The sequence below is a fragment of the Salvelinus fontinalis genome, chromosome 1 (assembly GCF_029448725.1).
Source record: "Salvelinus fontinalis isolate EN_2023a chromosome 1, ASM2944872v1, whole genome shotgun sequence".
NCBI classification, from domain to species: Eukaryota; Metazoa; Chordata; class Actinopteri; order Salmoniformes; family Salmonidae; genus Salvelinus; species Salvelinus fontinalis.
Window position 1 is genome coordinate 23,916,654 of NC_074665.1, and position 25,502 is coordinate 23,942,155.

The following is a 25,502-nucleotide window of genomic DNA, read 5'->3' on the forward strand; positions in this document are numbered from 1 at the left end:
CGTTAGATGTTTTATTACTAAATAAATAATCGAGACCTTTTCTCCACACCTGAACAAATATGGGAGATAACAATGTATGAAAACAATCCTTATGACCACAAAAACGTTGAAATATATATTTTTTTAAATGTAAACTCTGACTGCTCCTGATACAATGCTCCTGCAATACTGTCATCGCCTCGGCTACCACCCAATGGCCACAAAACAAACACACCATCCCTACACACCATCCCTTCTTTTAAGACAGATCGTAAACTTGACCCTGCAAAACGGCATGCCAAGGCTCATAGCACTTCGATCCCTATCTCCTGCTTCCCTCCCTCTACTTTGCAAGTCCTCCTCACACTGGGGGAGTGCTGGGTGGTGATGGGGGCTGTTGTCAACCAGACTGGGGCTGGGGTGAGGCTGCAGGCACGGTCAGGTCAACCGTGCAGTCGATGGGTGAAACACAGTTCACATTACCATGCAGACACAGAGGAAAACAATGGAGGATCCATCTGTTCCTGTCAGCCATTACAAATCTGGTGTCAGCCAGTCCACTGGACCCAGCTTTTCAAAAGTTATCTATCTGGATTCCAGCTATCGGATAGGATTAAATGTATAGAAATATAATGAATAGAACGGGACTCTCCATTCAAGTCAATGACTTGTCCATTCTATTCATTCTATTTCTATGCATTTAATCCTATCCAATTGGTGAAATCCAGATAGAGAACTTTTGAAGAACTGGGCCATGGAGAAAACAGGCCAGGCCATTTAGTGAAATAACAGTAGGTGTTATGTTTCCCGCCTGGATTGAACACACTTTTTCAAAACAGGTTAAGGAGCAGAGAAGTCAAATACCAACTGTCATGGTTCTCCTCTACATAGGTGAACAGGAACTGAACCCATATCATCAATATTTTCCTATTCTTACTTTTGATATTCTTTCAATCATTGTACATTTGCTCAATTGTTTTAGGATAAAGGTTATCTTGTTTTATATCATAAGGCTAAATAGAAAAAGGTGGGATTGTTACTGAGGCAAAAGCAAAAGTTGACCTCCTATAGGCAATTGTGGTTTGGGTGACTAGAACGCCAGTACTCCTAAAATCAGTCATGCATATCCAGCTTCTGTAATTAAACCATTAATACATTTTCTTCCTAAAATGTAATTGATTCCATTGGCTCATCATTTCATTATTTTCACACACACCTTCTTCCTTTAAAATGGACTGCCCTGCAAAGCGGGTAAAGCCATATCTGTAATTTACTCTAGCTAGTGAACAGACAGTGAACTATGAACTCCAGCTGCCCTTTGGTGCAGACAGTTAGTTCAGGAAGCAACGGTGTACAACCAATGAGGAAAAAGCACAGTCAAACAGACCTTTGAAAATAGACATTGCAACATGCTAAATTCACAAAGTGGAGAAGTTATATGTAGGAATTCCCATCATCCTCATCGCATGACACCCACTGAGAGCATGGGACACCCAAGGCTCTAGGTGAGTCATTGTGTAACTTCTGAACAACCAGTCAAGTACTACCATGTCTCATAGAACCAGAGATAGTGAAAGAGAGAGAGAGAGAGAATGGAAGACAGAGAGCCAGACAGATAAAGGGAGAGAGATGGAACACACATGGCCCCTCAGGTACAGTGTTGTATTTCAAACTGAATTGGGAGAGGAGACCAGGGTTAGGGTTAATCAATCAGCTAATTAGCCTCGAGCTGCAGAGCACACTCTGTGTGGGCTGATCTAAGAGAAACTGACTAGGGCCTCTGCCTCCCACCCGGTACACACGGATGGATTCACTGAGGGCTCCAGACTACTCTCACCACTAGAGAGAGCTCTAGGTCACCTATCAGGTCTGTGTGAACATCCCCCCATCCTCACCCTTAGTATTCCCACCAACACTCCATTCATTCAGCAGACCCAACCACTAGAGGGCAAGCTGTTACTTGACACCCCTTCTATGTGCTATCTTTCAGGTTAAATGCACAGTAGGAGTCCTTATGTTCCACTTACAAACCCCAAATATAATGTAGCAAACACCCTCAGAAATGCTTAGCACATAAGCACGTTGCATTGAGACACACGCGCTCACACACGTACACAGCGCACACACACAGAACCAAGCCTTTACTCACAGTCAGGAGAGCCCTCGTCCTGGTAGTCAGAGGCCACTGACAGGTCGTCTGAGGGGGCCGAGCGGCCCAAACTGGAGCTCTGGTTGTCATCTGAACTGTCCTCCTGTCTGGACTCAGCTAGGTGAGTAAGAACACTACATCAGGATCGGAAGGCCAGGGGGAGGACTTTCAACAGCACACAGGAAATGCCCTGACATGGCCAAATGTGTTAGTTGCACAAATGTATGTCAATGGCGCACAAAATAGTTACATCCCAAGGAAGGATTCAACCATTTTATGGTGTAAAATATGCAGTCACTTACATCTGAAGGGAAACGCCTGAGGATTTCTGCAAAATATAAGTGGGGATTAGTTAAATTTAGACTGCAAATTAGGTTATAAGGTTTTTCAGGTGCTTACACTTCCGTCAATGACACCAAACACCCTACTTTGGTTTCCTGCCTCTCAGACCACAAGACACCTCTCACAAATAAGTACAACCTTCACCATGCAGAGTCAAAAGAAGTAAAGGCTTCCGGTGCAGACATCTCTGATGCAGAGACTATTCATTTCTTCTCATGTGCTTGCTTTCATACATATTTTCCTTTCAATAACAAGTTTCTGAAATCAAAATGTTAACGCTTCTTTCCATCCTCAAAAAAGCTTCAGGAAATGTGAACATCTAATGTCCAATTTAAGTGACACAACTTGTTTCATTATTGTGTGTGTGCATAGGGAGGTAAAGAGGTCAACTAGGAAGAACATTCTGGTAGGCCTTTCGTACCTGGAGTAGATCACCCTGAAGTTATTAAGTAAGACGTCCCGTGTTTCCTTGGCATGTTTACTGAGGTTCTCATCCTGTAGAATATCTGATACAAACAGCTCACAGTCTGAAAGACAAGACAGGCAAGTCACACATGTAATAAGTGGAAGAAAAAATATATACCTGTACGCATCAATCCTGAGAAGACGTCATATAAAATATATTTTAATTTACTAAGTGGCCATTTAGGATATTTTGTCATTCATTACCTGGAGCATGAACTCTTCCAAAAATGCACATCATTTTAAGTGCCTATAGCCATACTATGATCTTTTCCATTACAATTTCCACCTTGACATGTAATCACAAAGTGTATTCCAAGTCACAAGCATATCAGAAACAATGTTATTTTTCATGCTGGCACAGGAAAAACAAGTTGAACTACAGCGCTTGTTTAGATTTCTTTATTTCCTATAATTGTAATATTACCAGTGGTGAAAGTACTTAAGTAAAAAATACTTTAAAGTACTACAGTAGTTTATTGGGTATCTGTACTTTACTGGTTTGCTTATTAATATAAGGAATTTGATGTATATATTTAAATTTTACTTAAGTATTACAATTGAGTACTTTTTCCACTACTGTACTTAAGTACTTTTAAAACCAGATACTTTTAGACGTTTACTCAAGTAGTACTTTACTGGGTGAGTTTTACTTTTACTTGAGTCATTTTCTATTATGGTATCTTTACTTTACTCAGGTATATTAATTTTGTACTTTTCCCACCACTTAATATTACATTAAGGCGTTGACATATGCAAATGTTTGTCAAAGGGCCAAGTCAGGTTGCTCAGTAGTACATGCAAATACGGCAGATGCCAGTGTTCATGTTTGCAAACATTGACAGTTACTCTACAGTGTAAATCAGATGGCAATCTATGAGGAATATCCATAAGGAACTAACTAAAAATCTGTAATATTATCTTGTCATAAAGACGATAGAATATGAAATACAGTAAGGCACATGCATAGTTATTCACAGAGCCACTGTAGATAAAAGCATAGTAACAAGTCCAGATGGTTTAATTACTTTGAACATAAATCACTGAATTCTGTAGCACATTATAATAATGTTAACAGACATGTTCAGTGCCTTGTTGACAATAAAAGTTGTAGCAATTCAAACCTATCAGTAGGCCTACATATAGCAGTAAAGTTATACAATGTGTCCTCTTACAATGATTCTAGTTATAAGAAAGACAAATATAACGAAAATCACACAGTATATGATTTTCTATTCCATCCTTATGATAATAGTCTTACATTAAATCATACTGCTTAAAATCAATAGAAATATATATAACATTACCATTCAAAAGCCTCCTAACTTCTTCAGAGACTGTCCCCATCCTTCCCTCAAAGTGCCAGAGGAATTTTCGGACAAATGTTGATAAAGTCAATCAAAACTATACTTTTGTGAAAAGTTAAGGAATCTGTGTGGACTGGACTCCTGTCATATTGTAACTGTTCCCTGCTTGAAATGAAAGCATGTGGATACTCACACACTATACTAATACACTCATGCAACACCTGTACACTTTTGTTAGAAAAATTATTTCCGTGCAGGCATCTAATGCAAAATCAGAATTGCAAAAATGGGGCGGAGCATGATGTGACTCAATGCTTCCTCTGAATTATGTTATTCAGTTAGGGCTATATCACCTCGTCACATCAGTTTGTTCAAAGTCCCTGTATGCATCCAACTTCAAGTATGAGTAAAGCCTTTGTTCACACTGCAGGCCATAACGCTCAATTCAGGTTTGTTTCTCATATTCATTTTGGAATACTGACTGTACAAACTGCAAGTTAGAAGTTACCAAATCGAATGTGTGTTCAGCCACCAGTAACTTGCTAACATGGATACGCTAGTTGTCATAGTAACGAAGGGTGTTGTGCAGTATTGTAGACTGATTGGGTGGAGGTGTTTGTGCTTTCTACCAAAGACAGTACGATCACGCTTGTAGGCAATATCATGGCGACGTTGATTAGCCAAACTCATGCGCAGAAACACGTCTAACAGAGAAAAATATATATTAAAAAAATTAACACGTCTAACAGCCGTCTCTCGCTGAACTGCGCGTGTGCACGCCGTCAACTCAAAGCCACTCCTTCGATATAAAGTTGTTTTTGACGAAAATGAAAACGTGTCAGTTTATCACTTTCAGAAATTGGAGTAATAACATGTTCCACTACTTAATTAAGGTTGTGCCTTTAGATTTCGAGAAAATCAACAGCTAAGGAATAGTTTTTCACTTCTCTAATTGATTTTTTGCGATGTTGCGTCTATGGGTTTAGAAACTCTAGCTGTGTTCGAATACCAATACTAACATACTGTATACTAATACATACTTAATGAGTATATACTACATACTATATACTCAATTCACGTCACAAATAGTACGGTTACCGCGGTTAGTATGACTATTCGATAACAGTTCGTCTTCCTATCACTCAGGGTTGCCATGTTCGTAATTTTCCAGATTTGGCCCACTTTGAAAACGATGTCACGGGTGAAAATTTATCGGTTGCAGGTTTTTGGGCTACTTTTAAATTACACAGCGGCCGCCATGGCATTTCTCTTTAAAAATAAATAAGTGTATAATATTTCACTGTGACCTGCTGCTAATGACTATCAGGCAGTGAGGCACGCTGTTACTGCGTGATTGAGTGGTGGGGAGGGCACTGCAGCAGGAAGTTTATGTTGCGTTTATGTGCTAGTCAGAACTAGGAAACTCTGAAACGTCGAAGCTGCTAAACGGTTGTAGTTATACACGTGCCGCGTTCAACGAATCATCAAGTCGGAAATTTCCGATTTTCCTAGTTCCGACTAGCATTTAACACAGCAAGAGACCACTATTGGCTGAGTCACGTGAGTGAGAGGGGACAGAGCAGCACGCGCGCACCACTTGTAAACGTTTTAACCAGTTGTAGGTAGGATATTTAGATTGTCATTATGGAGACACCTATTTTCAACCCTTTCTCCATAAAGCGTATCAACACGCTAGAACTGATGCGCATCAACAAATAACGGCGACAAAGCACTGGAAAACGACTTTGGGCGCTAGAGCGCATTAGATAAATTCGCACGGAGGTGGTCTAAACTCCATTCTAATGTCGACTGCTTATGGAAAAGTGTTTTATGCATGATCAGTTATGGGTCTCGGTGGCTGCCTGAGTGGAAATTTGAAATGGAAGTTATGGAACTCATGTGCTTCTGTTATGGGGAAAAGTCTCAATGATACTGACATTAAATGTGGATAATGATACATTTGCATCTGTTGGCCATCATTTGCATCTATTGGCCTCCGGAGTGGCGCAGCGATCTAGAGGCATCACTACAGACCCGGGTTCGATCCCAGGCTGTATCACCGTCCCATAGGGCGGTGCACAATTGGCCCTGTGTCGTCCGGGTTAGGGAATGATTTGGCCTGGGGGACTTTACTAGTAAAGTCATTCATTGTATAATAAGAATTTGTCTTTAATTGACTTGCCTAGTTAAAAAAAAAGCCTATTAATGTACATGCCATTGTAGGCTACCATTTGATACAATAAATATGTTGAAATGACCATATCACGAGTCATTGAAAATCAATTTGTTCCACTTGTGTAGCCTACCTGGAGCTGGCAAACAGATTTAATAAATAGCCCATAACTTCAGTTTATTGTTGTTGTAGCCTTGTGTTATTATGCAATTATTAATGGCCATGTTTAGTTAATTGGAAGTTATCGACGCTCTATCGTCAAATGTATGCCCTGCTAAAGTTGCCCCAGTCAACTGTAAGTGCTGTTATTGTGAAGTATACGGGACCGCCAAGTGCTGAAGCGTATAAAAATTGTCTGTCCTTGGTTGCAACATTCACTACCGAGATCCAAACTGCCCCTGGAAGCAACGTCAGCACAATAACTGTTCGTGGTGACCTTCATGAAATGGGTTTCTATGGCTGAACAGCCGCACGCACACAAGCCTAAGATCATCATGCGCAATGCCAAGCGTTGGCTGGATTGGTGTAAAGCTCACTGCTATTAGACTCTGGAGCAGTGGAAACGTGTTCTCTGGAGTGATGAATCACGCTTCACCATCTGGCGGTCTGACGGACAAATCTGGGTTTGTCGGATGCCAGGAGAATGCAACCTGCCCCAATGCATAGTGCCAACTGTAAAGTTTGGTGGAAGAGGAATAAATGTCTGGAGCTGTTTTTCATGATTTGGGCTAGTTCCAGTGAAGGGAAATCTTAACGCTACAGTGTACAATGACATTCTAGATTATTCTGTGCTTCTAACTTTGTGGCAACAGTTTGGGGAAGGCCCTTTCCTGTTTCAGCATGACAATGCCCCCATGCACAAAGCGAGGTCCATACAGAAATGGTTTGTCGAGATCAGTGTGGAAGAACTTGACTGGCCTGCACAGAGCCTTGACCTCAACCCCATAAAACACCTTTGGGATGAATTGGAACGCTGACTGCAAACCAGGCCTAATTGCACAACATCAGTGCTCGACCTCACTAATGCTCTTGTGGCTGAATGGAAGTAAGTCCCCGCAGCAATGTTCGAACATCTAGTGGAAAGCCTTCTCAGAAGAGTGGAGGCTGTTATAGCAGCAAAGGGGGGACCAACTCCATATTAATACCCATGATTTTGGAATAAGATGTTCAACGAGCAGGTCTCCACATACCTCCACATACAGGTCATGTAGTGTATTTCTCAAGGAAGAATTTTGTAGTGAACATATTATTAATACTTAATTTAGTGATTGGAATTATGACCCCATCCTCAGTATCCCATTCCAGCAGGCTATTGGGAAACACAAGCACTTCTTATCTCGAAATCGCCTGGCATTCAGCAAGCTGCTAAATCGTTCTGTTTACATCTTGCCTCATAGGCTACTGAAATTAGATGTAGGCCTATCCTGGGCTATATCATAAACCCAGATTTTTTGTCTGTAGTCTATGCCCATTGAAATGACAAGTCAATCTCGCAAATGGCCATTTATAATGGTTTGTAGTCTTAAAATCTTGCACATAATAACGGCACAATTGCCAGAAAATAGCCTAACATTAAATGTTTTAGTTTGTACAATTGTTTCTTGAGAAATGTCAAATTTCAATTTTCATCACTCAAAATCTCCTGTCGGATTATCTATAGTTATGCACATGAGCTAAATGAATTTATTAACAATTGTAATCCTGGTTTGAGCCCTGAAAAGCCGTTGTATATCAGACCATATACCACTGGTATGACAAACACATTTTTTTTATTGTTCTAATTACGTTGCTAACCAGTTTATAATACAACGAGGGTTTGTGGTATATGGCCAATATACGGCTAAATCCAGGCACCCCGCACTGCATTGTGCGTCAGAACAGCCCTTAACCGTGGTATTTTTATTAACTAGACAAGTCAGTAAAGAACACATTCTTATTTACAATGACGGCTTAGGAACAGTGTGTTAACTGCCTTGTTCAGAGACAGAACAACGGATGTTTACCTTGTCAGCTCGGGGATTCGATCTCGCAACCTTTTTCAACTTTTCGGTTACTGGCCCAACGCCCTAACCACTAGGCTACCTGCCGCCCCTATTTGCCATATACTTCACCCCCGCGGGCATTATTGCTTAAATATGATTTTATTCTAAGGATTAAAAAACATCTTATTGAGATATTATCCCATTTAAAATGTGTTAATTACGCATCCCCCACCAATCAATTTAACTAACGTGATTGCTATGGGTCTGCTGAGAGAGAATTGAATTTTTACTTCAACAAATAAATCATTGAATCTAAATTGGATGAAAATGAAAGGCTTTTGCCACAGTTGCATGTCTGTCTGTTGACCTCTGCCCATTCATCTCTCTTTGACCTGTCATTAGGATTATAACTATGGTCTGTTCTGGTGTGCTCTCTGAGGCCCACAGGAAATGAATGATCAGCACACTCAGTTAACTCTCTTTTCATAACCAGCTAACCTAATGAACCATATGATACATCAACAAATGTGATACACAGTACACATTGCAAATTGTTTTAATATTCTCATAATTACATTTATTTTGAGTATGTTTCAGCTACAAATATGACTACACACTGTTAATTTTCCCCCAAAAATTCTGTATACTAGCATTTTAGCTTGATATCCCATTAACCCTGTAGCCTTTACACAGGAAATCAGATGAGGTCAGGGGGAGAGGAATTCCAGTGATGTAATTGTCCCTTTGACCCGTGTTTCACTGTCCCCCCAGCCATGCTCCTGTGAGGGCTAGAGGAACCAGCCTTCCTTCCTCCACCACCTGCCTGCTGGGCTCACACATATGAAAGGACAGGCCCTTTGTAATCCAGCAGGGATTACACCACCCAACATTGCAGCGCTGAAAGAGTGACAAAAGCCCTGTATCAAACGCAACCCAGGGCTGCTGAGGGGAACCTGCTATGATCTCCCACTACCAACACTGTCACGACCACCTCTCATCTCCTCAAGAAAGCCCTTTAGCATTCGCTCCCCCTGTCTTCTACCCTCTCATCTCTAGTGCCAGGCTTCTTTATCTGTGCATTCCTTTCCATTTCCATTGCAGTGGGGGAGGGACAGAAGGGAGGGACATTGGGGAGGGACAGTCTCTGATCTGATAGAGCCAGGAGAGAGAGAGTGAGGAGAAACCTGAGGGTATCTAGAGTGTGTGTATATCCACCCCCGCACTTCACTCTCAATACATACATTCTCAAGATGGGCAGGCAGGCACCAATGCATAAGGGTAAAAGGACAAATAGTATTGGGTGTATGATGGTTTTACTATCTCTTCGAAACGCAGTGCTCATATGGACCTAACTAGTTGAGGAGACATGGGCAGTTTGACCATCAACATGGCCATTTGCTTAAAGGTCTTCGTCTGCTTAAAACACCTCACGACTTATGTAAAAGCACTATTGAAAGGACGTTTGGGTTAATTCTTAAGAGTCTGCAAATGTTTACATTTTAGAAGAGGGTGAAAAGAGGTAGTTTGCTTTAGGGATTTCCCTAGGGAATCATTGTATTCCCCTTCCACCCTTTGCTCAAATATATGAGAGAGAGGGGGAGGGCTGTGGGTTGGTCTTGGAAGGTAGTAAGATGTGACGCGAGATGAAGAGCACCAGAGTCAGGTGTAGCGCTTATGCTAGATCTATTGTTGAGAACCTTGCGCATTCAGTCGGTCAGTTAGGTATTGACTGAGAAAAGTATAGGCTTGAGTCACTCTAATCAATTAAGATAGAAGAAAATCATGCCAAACCATATTCAAAACCATGGTGTAGCTGTCTTTGCATAACTTGATTCACCACAGTGTGTGCTGTGCTGGAGAACGTTGTCTTTAACGGAACAATTCCCTATCTCTGATATACATAACAACTGTATACATTTTCACTGTTCAGACATTGTCCCTTGAGGCAGTGTGAAAAAGACGAATCTGCGCTATTTCCACCCTCTAGTAAAATAAAAGCAACATTTTGCACAGGGGTATGGATTGTGGATTGAGAGACTGGAAGGACACAAGGAGTGTGTAGCTGCTTCCGATCCTGCATTTCACCGCTTCTCTCTGTCCAGCAGTGGCATGTATTCATGAACGCCAAGGGAAGCCAGGCTTCCCCAAAAAAATTGACCAAGAAAAATCTTTCGTATCTCTGGGTTTCATAATTTACCTTCAATTCGCAAGAGGCTGGATGTATCTCACCAGAGAAGGCATCCGAGCGAGCGAAACAGCGCTCCTCTGTATGTGTAGGCCATATATCTGACGCTGTCTGGTCATAAAGAGTATGACATTGTTGCCGCCCATAGCGTTGAATGCAATGGAAGCCAGCGTGCGTTTGGCCTCCCTTGATAATAAAAGTATAAAATAATAGTCAATCAGCGTTGAGCTAAACTGAGTGAGCTCAACTGTGAATGGTCCTGGCGCACTCAAAAAAAAGTGTCAAGGGAAGCCAGTTTGGATTTGGCTTCACTCCAATCACATCGAGAGCATACGGTCACTGACAGTATCTTGTTGTGAATCTCGTTGTGTTGTAGTCCTACGGATTCTAGCTAGCTAAAATTGTCCCTTTCCTAAATTAGCCATGGACAGAGATATGGATTTGGACTTGTGGTTTTACTTAATTCTCCGTACTGGCCAATGATTATAATGGCGATTCTGAGAAGATGTATGTTCAATATGTAGCTATATGTAGAAGGCTAATGTTAACTAGCTAAAGTTTCCCATTAAAGGAAGTTAGGCTAGCAAGCCAGCTTTTTAGTCAGTTAGCCTAGGACCACAAAAAATGTAAGTGTGTAATTTATGACAGAGTGATAGATTGTTTCTTCAACATGAAAGAGAGGCAACATGTTTTTTCTACTTGCACAAACGCACATGCACGCACAAACACACACACACACACACAGAAATCAGAACCATGGACAGCCACATTATATGTAACTTAAGTTGATTGGGCTAAATAGTTTTTGGTATATTTTAGTTGTCACTGTGTTAGACTAAGCATAGGTGATTTGATGATGTTGAAATGTTGAAGTTGAAATGGTGCTGGAATAGTGGAGGCAGCTCCTGTTTTCTTTGCGACTTGCAGTAACTCTATGTGGTTCTAAATCAATAGTTGTTTAGTCGGAAACATTAACTTGGTTGAACATGCTGTAGGTCATGTAACTGTTTGTTACATGCAGAATGCTTTGTGGACCTCACTTGACAGAGGTTGCTCTCCAGTTTTGTGATGAAACAGGTGTGGTTGAATTTATTCTGCCTCTGTGTCATCTCATTGTCTCGGCCTTAGGCCTATTTATCACGGTGGCAAGGCATATGAACTAACAGGTTATAGAGCAAACAACGCAATTATCACAACACATAGGTTGTAATATGACTTTTTTTCTGGCTTCCCCAGTGATTTTACCCACTGCTGTCCAGTTAATTGGAACACAAAGCACAGCGAGGTCGATGGGAGAGAGTGGTGGAGAAGGGGGTTGCTGTCTATCTCAGCCAACACTCCGCCTTCACTGCACACTGGAAATTGACTGGGGAACCAGCAAGCGAGACCGACAGACTGTCACTGGGAAAATGAACTGTCACCTCTCATTTCTCAAACTCCTGGCAGCATCGAATTGGCCCGCTTTGAACCATGTGACGCAACACTGATTGAGCTCTGCTGTCTCCATTTGGAACAATACAACTGTTTTTTAAATGAATGGAAAGAGGCCCTGCAGCCGAATGAGGGTGGATGTTCTGTGACAGCATTTTAGCCTTATTCTACTCGACCTGCCATGGTTACAATCGTCTCGTTTCACCACCCCTCATTATTTCCATAGCGCTGCTTCGTTACTCTGATTTTCTCCCGTTCCTGTTTTTCTTACGCCAAACAGCCATGGTGAACTGGCAGGCACACCGTGGCAAACTATTAGGGTGGCCATTTGGATCCTGGAGGCAATTCCAGAAAGTATCAAGACGTTAACCCTGGCCCAGCCACTTGTCCCTCCTGGTTAGCCTGCATATAGGGTAGAGAATGAATGCAGTTGCTGGAGCACTCATGAGGGGTTGGCCTGCAAGTTGGCTTGGGGATGCAGATATGAATGAGCCTCCCAAGGAGGAGGATTTTTGGAGACACTTACCTTGGCTCAAATGAACCACTGTCACAACAAAGGAATCACGCAGAAGCGGGACATGTGCCATTCTCTTCGAGGCCTACTGAACACCTGTAAGAAGCTTTTATCCTGGTTCTAAAATGTTTAGGATACCACCCTGATTTCTGCCTCGATAATTAACAAAAGGGATCTCTCTGTGCTGCCCCTGAACTCCCCAATCCCCAACCCCCTAACCTATGAATACTGTATCCAGTTCAGATCCTTTGAAGTCTGCTGTCCCTGCCTTGAAGCCTGCTGTCCCTGCCTTGAAGCTTGGTGTCCCTGCAGTGTGACGTGCCACAGTGGAACCAGAGACCAAGGAAGTGAGCCAGGCATTCAACTTGTAAAAGAGCTTGCAACAACTGCAACCAGCATGGGGCTCACTATTCATTTCTTTGGTGTCAGAAAATGTTACAGTGAAGAGATAACGATGTTCACATTTTTTTTACTAAATGTTGACTTGTTGCTATGTATTATCGGTCTTTATGTTTCAGCTGGCATTCATGCTATAGCTTACACCATTACCATTGTACCTAGTAGTATTCTCTGCCTGCGTTTCTGCCTTTTGCCTCTCTGTGTTCATTGCATGTTAAATCCCTGGCCCTGCTTGTTTTACGTTCTCCAGTTAGAGCTGTAGTGCCACACTGACAGGCTGGTGAAAAATCATCCTCCATCTCCCTGGTTGAACATCTGTCTCCATGGTGCTGGCTCCTCCATTGCTGGCTGTGACGCAGGTGGAGAGCCCAGTGGGAGGTCTGAGGTATTACCGAGTGAGAGGACAGGAATCACACCTCTGGGTTCAAGTCGTGCACTTAGTACCATCCCTGTTTTTGTTGGACCTGTCAACCTTCACTATATCTACCGCCATCACCTCCCAAGGCCCCATTGTGACTGTCAGGGTAGAGAAAAGATACATGGCAACTAACCCGACATATTCTCTTTGGTGACGCTCAGTGTAAATTTTAAAGTGAAACGATGATTGGTTGAAAATCTATCAATTATTGACGCCAATTGCTAGAAGAGAACGTAAAACCTCATTCAGATGTATTTCAAATCATCATGGCTTGCCTGATGACTGTTTGTTTCAAACAGTCTGATGGGGCAAATGGGAGGAAGAGAGTCAGCTTCAAAAAGAGACAACGAGGGAGAGGACCACATGGGTTGTGGCAGGAGGCAATGAGGCAGATAGGTATTTTAATGGAATGATCATCATCAAGCACCAGTTCCCTCTTTGTTAATAATTCATGGTAAAAAAAAATGTAAGGAACTATGATGACACTACAATTGTCTAATAAGCCATACAATATGTAGATGAAAAAATATCCCCCGCCGCTTTTTAGTCTTGAATATTAAAAGCAAAGAAAAGGAAGAGGGGGAGCCCTTCAGTTGACTCGTCGAAGCCATTCTGGTGTCCTGACAGATTGACTAGAGGCCTTTGTGAATCCATTTGTGGGTGAACTTTGAATGAACCTCAGCTTTGGGGGAGAGGGCACTGACAGGCCAGTGCCGCTGGGGCAGGAACTGTGCAAACCTAACACCCAGTGCAAATATTGAGCCTGCCTATAACATCAGGAGATGAAACAGGGTTGTCAAGCCCCTGCCAGCTTTAAGGAAGAGCTGGGGGCAGCATACAAGGTTCAACTATAAATTTAGCTCTAGTGGTGGTAGAAGATTATCCAATTACTTTTCTAATGAACTATTATAGCAATCAGAAGAGAAAGTGGCAAGTGTAAGTGAGAACCTGTACCAATTGTTTGTGGATCTCAGGGCATGGCATTTGTGCATAGCCAAATTGAATTTGGGTAACAAATCTAGTGTGAAACCTGGCACCCTGGAGTTTGTTGTCATGTTTAGAAACCCTGGGGATATTCTGAGGTGAAGAGGTCATTGGTAGCCACCCCATGTGTGGTAAAAGACTCCTCATGTCACATTATGCAAAGGAAAAGAATGGGTTAAACTCAACAGCAATGAAAGACAGAACATTATATATTTGTTAAAGTTTAATTTTGTAAAAACTATTATATAGAAATCAGTAATATGTGATTGTCATTATGAACTGCATTTCAATGAAAATTACATATTTTTCCATCTGATTCCTAATTTCATGAGTAGGCAGATATAAAACAGTTTCAACAACAGTTAAACAATGTTGACTTCCAAAATACTATTTGCGTAGAAAGAACATCGAAGAACAATTCAATTAGTTCCATAGATTTAGATTTTCTTATCCTTATTGTCACATTCAATAAATACTTTGTAGCTTACTGTATGGGAACATTTCATTCGCTCACAAATGTACAAATCAGCACAAATACAGACTTTTCAAAACAAACATTTTATTTCTAACTTCTCACATAATTATCTAAATGTATTTGTAGAAAATACCCGTAAATAGTGCAAACGTGAAACTAAATTGTTTGCAGAAATTAGTGCACCTAAACCCTGAAACCTGCAGTATCCTTGAAAATGTGACAAGTAAAGTGCAGCACCATGAGTGCGGTAATTCAAATGTTATTTGTAAACGATTGCTTTATGCGGTCTTCGAGCTTGGTGACACATCAGGAGATGAGGCGATCTCTCCCAAATCATTTGCCGGTACTGCTGTGTTTAGAAAGACCGTGCCTGCTTTCTCACGCTTTTTCTGCTTCATCCTGCGGTTTTGGAACCAAATTTTCACTTGAGTTTCGTTGAGCTCGAGAATAGCGGCAACTTCCACTCGCCGGGCCCTGGTCAGGTACTTGTTGAAATGGAACTCCTTCTCGAGCTCTGTCAGCTGCTTTGTGTTGAAGTTGGTACGGATTACATTCTGTTGACCAGGGACTCCATATTCTGAAACTGTAAAAGTTAATGAATGAATGAAGGAACTGATGGAATAAATGTAATTTTAAATTAAGGAATGAAAACAGGAATACACTGTATTATGATTATGTGATGATTGTGAGCAGCCAAGCAAACAGATTTTGTATTTGATCATTTATTTTACGCACCACGGCACATTTTACGCAATAACATGCAAAGCACAAACATTGATTAGGCAGTATATATATATATATAATATATATATATATTGTAATGTTGTCTATAAATTACCCTTTGTCATGACAGTGTTATTTATGACCATGTCCCAGGAGCTAACAAACCTGTTTTAGGGGGATTCCTCTTAACTTTCATCCAGTCGAAAGTTTTTGAAGTTAAATCTGCATTGAAATCATCCGAATCCTTATCACTATATTGGGAAGGAACTAATCTCGAGTAAATACTCTCCAAGTATTCTTGTTGCCCCTGTTCTCCACTGCAAAAGTGCAGATACTGGCTGCTTGGTGCAGACCCTGGCTCACTGTTCCCTTCGGCCAGGGGGGGCATGTTCGTTCCAATGGCTGACACAGGAATCCCAGGCGACTGAATGAAACCTCGTTCTTGTTCGTGAATTAGAGCGTATTGATGAGGTCCATAATCCAAGTTTGGCCCTGTTGGCGAGCCATACACCGAGTTTCCCGTTGAGCCAAACTGGAGATCTATATGATGTAGCTGGGGCTGGTGGAGAGGGTGGCTCGAAGTCTGGTGCACCGAAGAACCGCCAACTAACCGCCCATCCGACACAAAACTATCACTTGTTGCGCATGAATTGGAAGATAAGGAGGACATGTATCCATGGTTTAAATTGTGGTATCCGGCATTGGCGTTGAATATGTTAGTCCCCCTGTTACAAATGGTATAATCTAAGTAAGAGTTCATCCTGTATTGTTATGGCAAAATTAATGAAGACGGGTCAGTTCACCTTAATTGCTCTTCCCTGTGCCCTACAACCTCTAGGTAGTATGTCAAATCTGTAAAACTGCCTACCAGGCTCATATCACCTTAGTGACAGACCATGTGACTCACTTTACGCCAATGGCAATTGGGACCTATAGCAGTTTGTCAGGTCAGGATCGTCCATCAAACGTCTCACATTTACATGACAAAGGCTTCAGTCAAACTCGCCCATCAATCTGATAAGAACACAAACACGTCACACCACTTCTGCAAGGACCTTCTGGTCAGAGTGAGGGAGAACGATAGTCTGAAAAAGTGAAAGATTTAGAAATTATTTCAATTTCGTCTCTCGGTAATTTAGAGTTTGAAGCAAACAGTTGATTGGATGGTCTATGTGATCGAAATAGTATTTTGGCTGTGCTTTTTTAACAGTATTATAAGAGTAAGTAAGTTTAGTGAACTGAAATGTTTCCATTGTCATTCATGCAGTTAACAAGAGGATATAAGATTGGTGTATAATACCAGGCGTCCTCTATGAGCATTATGTTGCCCAATGTGTATAAGTATAGCAGCTCATGTGAATTACTTGATTAGCTCGGCGTGTTCTTCTGTCTGAGAGCTAATTTTACAGAGGAGTCTTGAAATTAATGCGACGATCAATCTTCTGCTCCTCTAAACGCTTGACAGCTTGTTCTCCAATTTGCTCGAGAGAGAACAAAGAACAGCCTAAATCATTGTGCCTTGATGGGCTTTTAACAATTTAATATTGCATATAATCTTTACCAGACTATACCTAATGTGGCCTATTTCATTTGACATATTTGAATATATTTTGTATGTATTTTACTCTAACTAGACACATTTAGACTATAAATAGGTAGAGCAAGGTCTTTTTGATAACAAGATGTGTAAAAAAACAGTTCTGCAGAAAGTCTGACCAACAAATGCATTTATTCAACAATATACAGAAATGATTCGTCAGCATAGCCTACACATGCATTTCAAAGGGTATCCAAAAGGATTTCACAATTAAATTACATTTTGAGGAACATTGATTCAACTGTCCCTGAAGCATAAGAGTCTGTCTGTAAACACTAAGCCCTATGATAAAAAATAACAAAATACATTACATTCCCATAAATTAAATTAATAAATAACATATAAACAACATTGTAATAAATATGTTTGTAATATTCCAATGCACACAGTTGGGTCATGACCTGCTCCACTTATAAAAGTGCATAATGTCAAGTCTTGTACAAAAACATAAGTGAGAAAAGTTTTTGCTTGGTATTGATTTAAATTCAATGTTTTACATTACCCGGTGGTTTCATATAATTAAATAATTTCAGGTTTATCCTATATGGATAAGAAATCAAAATAGAAAAACAGAACTGTCCAACAGGATCGAATAGCCTATGCAGGTGCTGATCTGTGGGCGGGATCACGTTGACTCTAGCAATACTTATAAACACTCTATTCGAATTAACTCTGTGTTTAACCTCCGACTCTAGTGGTCACAATCAGTCGCTTAATTCCCAAAATAGTTAAAGCTGCTTTTTTCGAGTAAAATATGAGTAACTCTGCTGTAATGACTCAACACTATTTGCATGCATTTGGATACAGCGAATAATTGGCCTTTTGCGGAACAAAAAAATATTTTTATGTGTGCATACCTGAACTTTTGGATTCGGTCCACTAAGGATCTGATTATGGTCAAGGGACATATTGACTACATATGCTATAAATGAGTCAGTTTAGGAGCTTGCTTGATTCATTCTTGAGAAGAATGATGCCCCAATAGGTATGATGTGTTTGGATCATATAGTGTAGGTTTAGGATGGTGTTGACTTGACGTCATCTGTGCAGTATGATTACACTGGTTATTTACCCCGCATGCAGTGAATGGCAAGTTCACATCAACATGAACAGGGTCAGCTTGAGCATAATGAATGGAAAAACTACTATCATTGTCCTGCATACTGCAAGGAGCATATTCTGGGGTTGTGGCATATTTCTGTTGCCCTTTCATTGAGTTTGGATAGACTGATGCACTGACATAATCGTTTTGTTGATGCTTTAAAGATAGCGGGGAAACAGTGTCATAATCCTCCCCCATTGCATTAATATAACCAAGATTGGTAAGAGTTCCAGGGCTACCTAAAGAAGAGCACAGTCCTTTAAACTTTCCATCTTTCTTGCACTTCATTCTCCGATTTTGAAACCAAATCTTGATCTGCCTCTCCTTTAGACTGAGTTGGTTAGCCATCTCCACGCGCCTGGGGCGGCAAAGGTAACGATTGAAGTGGAATTCCTTCTCGAGCTCAACCAACTGGGCGCTTGTGTATGCAGTGCGCGCCCTTTTGGAGGCTGCAGTTGTTGGGTTTTCCTCGTCACCAAATAGTTCTGCCGAGAGAAAATGAAATGTAACATCATTCATAAATTGAATAGGCCTACAGTACCTAAACAAAATCTTAACAACATTAGGCTATATTACATAACATTATATCAACATGTAAGCTTCTATCGAAACTGGAAATGCAATTAGCCAACGCCCATTGGTCGTAATCATATAATACAATTAGGATTGATCAAGCTTAAAAAAGTATTATTTGTAGACCTAAATGGGAATTTTACTGTCCAACTATTTATTGGGCTAGGAATTTGAATACACACCATTAACTTCTAAGGGATTGTCTCCGTTGTTCTTTATACAGTTCTGAATTGTCGACTTCTTCATCCACGGGAATATTCTTTTAGTGAAGGTAGAATTTGAGTTAGGGTCAATCTCTTTTGGGTGCTGTGATTTGCTGTTGCCATTTGACTGCGATGAGCAATCCAACTCCTTCAAGTTGATCTGGCTCTCCAGGTAGGCCAAGGGTTGGTGGGCTGGTGCGTCATGATTGTATCCAAATCCACTGGCACCTTGGTATGGGGACTCTCCAAATATTGCTATGGCGTCTTGGTAGGTATTTCTCTGCATTGTCAAGAAATGTCTCATCAGCTACTGGGGCCCTTTTGACCTTCCGAAGGAACATTGGCAACCAGAAGTCACGTGACAGTTTCCTTCCAATGACCTCTTGGTTGCTGTTCTGAAAGGTTATGAAAAAACACAGAATAAGGGAGGTGACAGTATGAATCCATCTTATCAACTCAATAGCACCATGACGTGAATAGGACCCTTTCAACCTGCTTACAGAGGCAATGTCAGACTATAAGATAGTCTCTAATATCTACTTTCCCTTCTCAACCCTAAAGAAAGTAATTGTTTGTTGAGAAACAAGTCACCAGCTTTTAGTCCAGTAGTGTTATTCAGCATAGGCCTACTTTTGCAGACCCGTCAATGGGCTTAAACAAATAAGAATGCAAACAACAATGCAATTTGAATATCATAAAGGCAAGACATTATTTTATATTTTCAAGAATTTAATGCTAGAATGCTTGAGGCCTGTAGAACTTGTGTGAAACTATGCTATTTTAGAGAAAAACTAAAAAGCCCTACATGTTAAATTACTAGCCTAAATAAATACAACTAATTAAAGACACATAGGCTATAGGTCTTACATAGGCTAATGATAACATTATTATAATATACAACTGTCGATAGAGATTTAGCCAACAAAACTCGACAAAAAAAACAAGGTAACTGTGTCAAGTCTCCTACATAAAGCCCAATATAGGGGGAAGAAAACAGACAATTTCTTTATTCAATATCAGATAATCTTAACCGTTAATGGTAGCCTATAATTGTATATTTCTAATCACGTTTCCTTACATTTCCATTGAAATCTTCAACATGAACAAAATATTCAAGGTCTCTGAATTCATTATAACGATTATGCTGCCTATGCCTTTATAAGCAACAAAAATAAGTAAAAACAGAAGATGATTAAATAGTTTAAGAGAAAACGAATGTTGGATGGTATGGAGGCATAGCGTACAGCTTTATGAACTCTGCTTGAACCGCGCACGAGTCATATGGTCGTAAATCACAAAGAAAATAGCCGACCATTCACCAGCCCGGCTTACCTTAGCGTATAACGTAGATCCCACGAATACTGACTAGATATGATTCATTTCACATCCAGAATCAATAACGACAGGTCTCTCCTTTCAAAAACATCGAGGAGTATTATAATCCAGTTGCAATGATAGGCTTGCTATTAACTCATTGGGAGTCGCCCACAGCATGGAAGAGGTCGAACGAGAACATGGGTAGCCTTTGCGCAGCTGACTAGACAGTGAAGAAGAATTCTGGCCACATCGCCAATTTGAAAACACAATTCGCCGAAAACCATGACCTCAGTCCGTAAATTATGAGACAAATACATGTGGATACATTACTCCATGATGCGTTGTAAGGGGCTGTCTGAAGTTAGAGCAGCCTATTTTAAAATGTGTGTTTAGGAAAGCCTTTTCACAACGAAAATTATGGTAATTGCAGATGTGGTGGGACGGGGCTAGTGGCCTTTGATCGATTTGATTCACACGAGAGCAATCTGCATTAATGAACTGACCTGAGGGCCCAACTTTTCTCTATGGCATAGCCATAGAGCTAACATGGCCCAGTCTATACTTAGGCCTATTCAATGTAGCCTATCTCATTGGATGTTATATGTCAGATTTTACCAACAAAATAAATATAAAAATCAAGAGACCAGTGTTTGGAGATGACAACAGAAACCAAATAACAATTTGAGAGTAGTAGCCAAAATGTGGAATGGCATTGGTGTCTTAAAATAAAGAAAGGAAATCAAAATGCACCAATTGAACTATGCCAAACTAAATTGTCAAAATGGGGTTATGATTTTGATTTGGTCAATTTATGACTTTGCGTACTATTGCATGACCCCTGCATGAATAATGTATGATGTCAATGTGAAATTTGACAAAAAGTTCGTGTTGAGTGTGACTGGCTATCAATATAATGTATTTCCATGATATATGAATTTAAGATTTCAGGATTATGCGGTTGTCTAACCTGGCAGACAACCATATCGAAAAGTGAAATATTTTGCACACATCAGGACAAAACACACCAACCCAACACTCAAAACACACCAACACTCATATTCAGTTTTGGAGAGGTAAACTAATATTCCAGCATATTAGTCCTCAAAAGGCCATGGACCCAAATTGCGTCAGTTTCTTTGGAGAACCATCTGCCTCTTGGCTGTACAGGTTAGACATTGAGCCTACTGGAGGTGAGGATCAAACATGCCGCTATAGGATTGTTGTTAGTGGATCGATACCCATTGGGACTGTGGCGGTGCTTTGATCTCTTATGTTAACCTTTTAATTGAAAATGCTCAATCCCCTCGATTCATTCATTAGGGACAATAGTTAATACCCCAGGCAGGATAGCTAATGTTTAACTACACGAAAGTAATTAGGCTACAACACAAAATCATCTAAACATTGACCAGTCTTTTGATCAAAGACGTCAGGACTGCCAATCTAACGAAAATTAGCCGAGGTAATTTAGCCGTGACCGGTTCAGACCATGCACATGGATTTGTTGAACTTAGCTATCAAATGGATAACGTACATCTCCCACTTTTTCTATCTACATTGTCATACTACATTTATAGGATGTCTGCCTATAGCATAGCTATATAATCTTTCAGTGATCAAATATATCTGTGTGCCTATTCTTCGAATCTCAAGACAAATTCCTGCCATATACACTGTCATGAAAATACTATAATAATCGTTTCAAATCATATTCCATAAAAAGCTCCTATCCTGGGGGAACGATGATCAATTCGAAATGATGCATGAATATGTGGCGTCGAGATTAGACAATGATTTATTTCAAGGTTCTATGGCTTAAAATTAAACGTTAAGGCTCTGTAATTGCCAAGTTGATGTAACCCGAGACCTCCAGGCATAAAGTCTTTATATCGGTCTGCTCAGCCCAGATGAAGGATGGAGAAAGACAATTAAGAGCACCGATTAATCGTATCACTTGTGGATCTGTAGATTAATGCACATACAGCTATAAACAAAACAAAAAGAGTATTCCAGAAACACAATGGCAGCTGTCTCTGACATTGGCTCACATATCATTAGGCTATAAATCAAAATGGAACGACTGGCAGACAGGAAAGAGAGGCAGACAGTGTAGGATGAAATGTATACATCACCTAAACCATCGAAATCAATTAAATAGAGATAGATAGTCTAGCCAATGGATCTCTCGCCTATTGAAACTTCAATATAGAAAATCAAACAACATAATGTGTCGTGCTTGTTGTAACATTTCTTGAATTGGACCATACATTTCCTGCAATGTCATTCATATAGCCTAATTAATACAACATCAGATTCTCCAAAAAATGCTATCCATATACTTACAATAGATTTGCAGGATCATCTTCATTCCAGCTATGTAGACTTTAAGAAGATACATTGTACACCAGCGGGCAAATCACTACAGTGGTTGGCCTGATGAATGCGTGCATCTACTCTGCAACCTCTTATTTAATGAATCACGTGACATGGATGGTTGCTCACCAGGCTACTCTGACCTATGATGTGGGAACTGGCTTCAGAGCAATGCAACTGTGTTGTGTTATTTGCACGGCGCTGCAAATATAAAATAAAACCTACCCATATCGCTTTTGATTTGCACTGTAGTGCTGTCTTCGAGAACGGAGATAAGAACTCTGTGATTTCTTTGGCAGACGGTCTGGTCCTCTATAGATAAGCTGTATAGCAAAACAAAAGTGTATTAAAGAATGAAGAAATACATGTTATCCTGAACGATGCCCACATCTTAGGCCTATACTGAAACGTCGAATGGAGCCGTTCATTTCTCTGTCAGAAAATGGTTGGTCGGTTAGAATCTAAACTCATGGATTAATTCAGATTGTTACATGGCAAATTATTATTTAAAACGGCAAGGGCTCCTGCTGACCTCATGCAACGGCAATTGATAACAGGCGCATAAATACAATAAACAAGATTTACAAATCAAATGGATTTACTAATGTTCAAACAACTGATTATAGTCTATAAGAGGCTGACATATTTACGCCAGCAATTAACTACCCTAAATAAATTTAGGTTAGGTAAATAAGTTAACACACCCTCTGAGTTTTGTCTACAACAGCGAAAATAATTTTTGAAATGCATGAGGATATAGGCAGTTTCAGACCCAAATATTCATTTCAGGCCTCATGGTCAGCATGACTAAATTTAGGACAGCATACAGTAAACATTCTAGCATTCAGACTTGAACCAAAACAGACTGCCTCGTCAAAGTATTGATCCATCCCTAACCGTGTGGGTGTGGGTGTGTGCGTAAAAAGTACAAGTAGTATAAGTATAATGAACGTTCAAATGATAATGGGTCCAAAAAGCATGTCTCACCATGGGTTTGGTATACAAATCATCTTTGATAATATTTAATACCATGAAAAATAACATCTTATCCAACTTCCTTACACTTTTAATAAAATGTAGTCAGCACTAGCCCAGTTTGCACTAGCCCAGTCAATCAATATCGTATAGGCCAGGGCTCTCCAACCCTGTTCCTGGAGAGCTATACTCCTGTATGTTTTCAATCCAACCCAGTTGTAACCAACCTGATTCAGCTGATCAACCAGCTAATTATTAGAATCAGATATTATGATTGGAGCCAAGACCTACAGGACCATAGCTCTCCAGGAACTGTTTTGGAGAGCACTGTCATAAGTTGGAAAGCTTTCATATAATAACGCTTTGTAGAATAGATATAACACCTCATGGCTTACACATCAGTTGCATTGAAAATACATGAGACGTGCATTTCGTTATGACAATAGACCTATGTTTGAAAACTGGAAGTAATGAGCAACAGTGGCACTTACCGAGGTTCTCCAAAAACGTATCTTATTATCCAAAAGACAAAACTCGGGCGTGAAGGTTAGCACTTGGTATTCGCCAGTAGCTAGTTTTGCGCATTAGAGTTTTCAAAGGAGACATGATGGATATGTCGGCGAAATGAATGCAGACGGAAGGCTATCGTCAGTAGTAACATGGGGCTGTCTATAGACGGGGCACTTGACGCTGAGTGGGTAGGGCTACCTCCCCGAACAATGTAAACCTTGGCTCGCCCCATGTCATTGCTGTTAATCTTTAGACGGATTCGCGGTCATTACTAGCCAAATAGTATGGATTATATTCAAAGTAGTGATCCTGGGATAAGAAAAATAACAATTTTGATCTGGATCGTGTGTGCATTACAGCAACAGGATTAAATAATAATTAAAAAAGGCATAATGACAGAAAGTTTATAAACTAGATTTGGCACACATCTAGTCAAACATGAGGCTCTCTCTGTCAAAAAGGTCAGCAGGCTCTGTAGAGGGTAAATAAAGAATTGCATGTATCCCTGTTGCACAGTGGCTCCAAAGCCCATGATTGACATCTCAGCCTGCACCTTCAGTGGGGTATGGGGGGAATAGATTACAGGTATTCTTCAGTGGCGCCTAAATCAATAGCAACGAAATCCTAAATGTCTTGTTTAAGCATTTTTTTGTGCTCGATGCAAGAGAACCACGTTTAGGCTATTTGTTTTATTTCCAGCCTTATTGATCTTCAATGGAATTATGTCAAGGTGGACCAAACGATTCTAATTAGCATGATATACCTACATGTAATTGCCAAAATAAAGGAAACACAAACATAAAGTGTAATTATTTTACACTGAACAGAAATATAAACGCAACATGTAAAGTGTTGGCCCCACGTTTCATAAGATGAAAAAAACAGAAATGTTCCATATGCACGCATATCTCTCTCCTTTGTTGCGCACAAATTTGTTAACATCCCTGTTAGTGAACATTTCTCATTTGCCAAGATATTCCATCCACCTGATAGGTGTGGCATATCAAGAAACTGATTATTGCTGGGGACAATAAAAGGCCACTTAAAAATGTTCTGTTTTGTCACACAATACAATGCCACAAATGTCTCAAGTTTTGAGGGAGCGTGCAATTGGCATGCTGACTGCAGGACTGTCCACCAGAGCTGTTGCCAGAGAACTGATGTTAAATTCTCTACCATAAGCCACCTCCAATGTAGTTTTAAAGAATTTGGCAGTATGTCCAACAGGCCTCACAACCACTGACCACATGTAACACGCTAGCCCCCAAGACCTCCACATCAGACTTATTTACCTACAGGATCTCCTAAGATATTTTGAAATTGTTTCAT

At 40.5% G+C, this 25,502-nt stretch overlaps 3 protein-coding genes across 5 annotated transcripts in view; all 3 read right to left on the reverse strand.

Moving 5' to 3' along the window:
- Positions 1–5,562, reverse strand: part of LOC129845909 (src kinase-associated phosphoprotein 1-like) — a 37,313-nt gene extending 31,751 nt beyond the window's left edge. Inside the window, exons 1-4 of the mRNA XM_055913892.1 lie at positions 4,240–5,562; positions 2,892–2,997; positions 2,431–2,456; positions 2,129–2,245 (exon numbers count right to left, since the gene is read on the reverse strand). Coding sequence (XP_055769867.1) covers positions 2,129–2,245; positions 2,431–2,456; positions 2,892–2,997; positions 4,240–4,279 — 289 coding nt within the window. The 5' untranslated portion in view covers positions 4,280–5,562. The remainder of the gene's footprint in view (positions 1–2,128; positions 2,246–2,430; positions 2,457–2,891; positions 2,998–4,239) is intronic.
- An 8,958-nt stretch (positions 5,563–14,520) lies between these two features.
- Positions 14,521–16,597, reverse strand: LOC129851686 (homeobox protein Hox-B1b-like). The gene is made up of 2 exons (XM_055918219.1): positions 15,689–16,597; positions 14,521–15,383 (listed from the first exon to the last, which is right to left on the reverse strand). The coding sequence occupies exons 1-2, from the start codon at positions 16,281–16,283 to the stop codon at positions 15,079–15,081; spliced, it is 900 nt and encodes a 299-aa protein (XP_055774194.1). The 5' UTR covers positions 16,284–16,597; the 3' UTR covers positions 14,521–15,078.
- Positions 16,598–17,232: 635 nt separating this feature from the next.
- On the reverse strand, positions 17,233–24,347 carry LOC129846195 (homeobox protein Hox-B3a-like). Of its 3 annotated transcripts, XM_055914215.1 has the most exons (4): positions 24,155–24,347; positions 22,914–23,011; positions 18,978–19,393; positions 17,233–18,707 (listed from the first exon to the last, which is right to left on the reverse strand). In XM_055914215.1, the coding sequence occupies exons 3-4, from the start codon at positions 19,300–19,302 to the stop codon at positions 18,076–18,078; spliced, it is 957 nt and encodes a 318-aa protein (XP_055770190.1). In that variant the 5' UTR covers positions 19,303–19,393; positions 22,914–23,011; positions 24,155–24,347; the 3' UTR covers positions 17,233–18,075. The 3 variants fall into 3 exon arrangements, with proteins under 3 accessions (XP_055770190.1, XP_055770275.1, XP_055770241.1); XM_055914300.1 differs by lacking the exons at positions 22,914–23,011; positions 24,155–24,347 and adding an exon at positions 22,659–22,883; XM_055914266.1 differs by lacking the exons at positions 22,914–23,011; positions 24,155–24,347 and adding an exon at positions 20,331–22,652.
- Between the last annotated feature and the right edge of the window lie 1,155 nt (positions 24,348–25,502).

Bases quoted from the DNA above. Each gene is read 5' to 3' on its own strand.
- LOC129851686 (XM_055918219.1), bottom strand. From the start codon at position 16,283: ATGAACTCTTACTTAGATTATACCATTTGTAACAGGGGGACTAACATA. The intron at 15,384-15,688 runs GTTTGTTAGCTC...TAACTTTTACAG, and splicing joins GAGGAATCCCCCTAAAACAG to TTTCAGAATATGGAGTCCCT.
- LOC129846195 (XM_055914215.1), bottom strand. From the start codon at position 19,302: ATGAGACATTTCTTGACAATGCAGAGAAATACCTACCAAGACGCCATA. The intron at 18,708-18,977 runs GTGTGTATTCAA...TTCTCTCGGCAG, and splicing joins CAATCCCTTAGAAGTTAATG to AACTATTTGGTGACGAGGAA.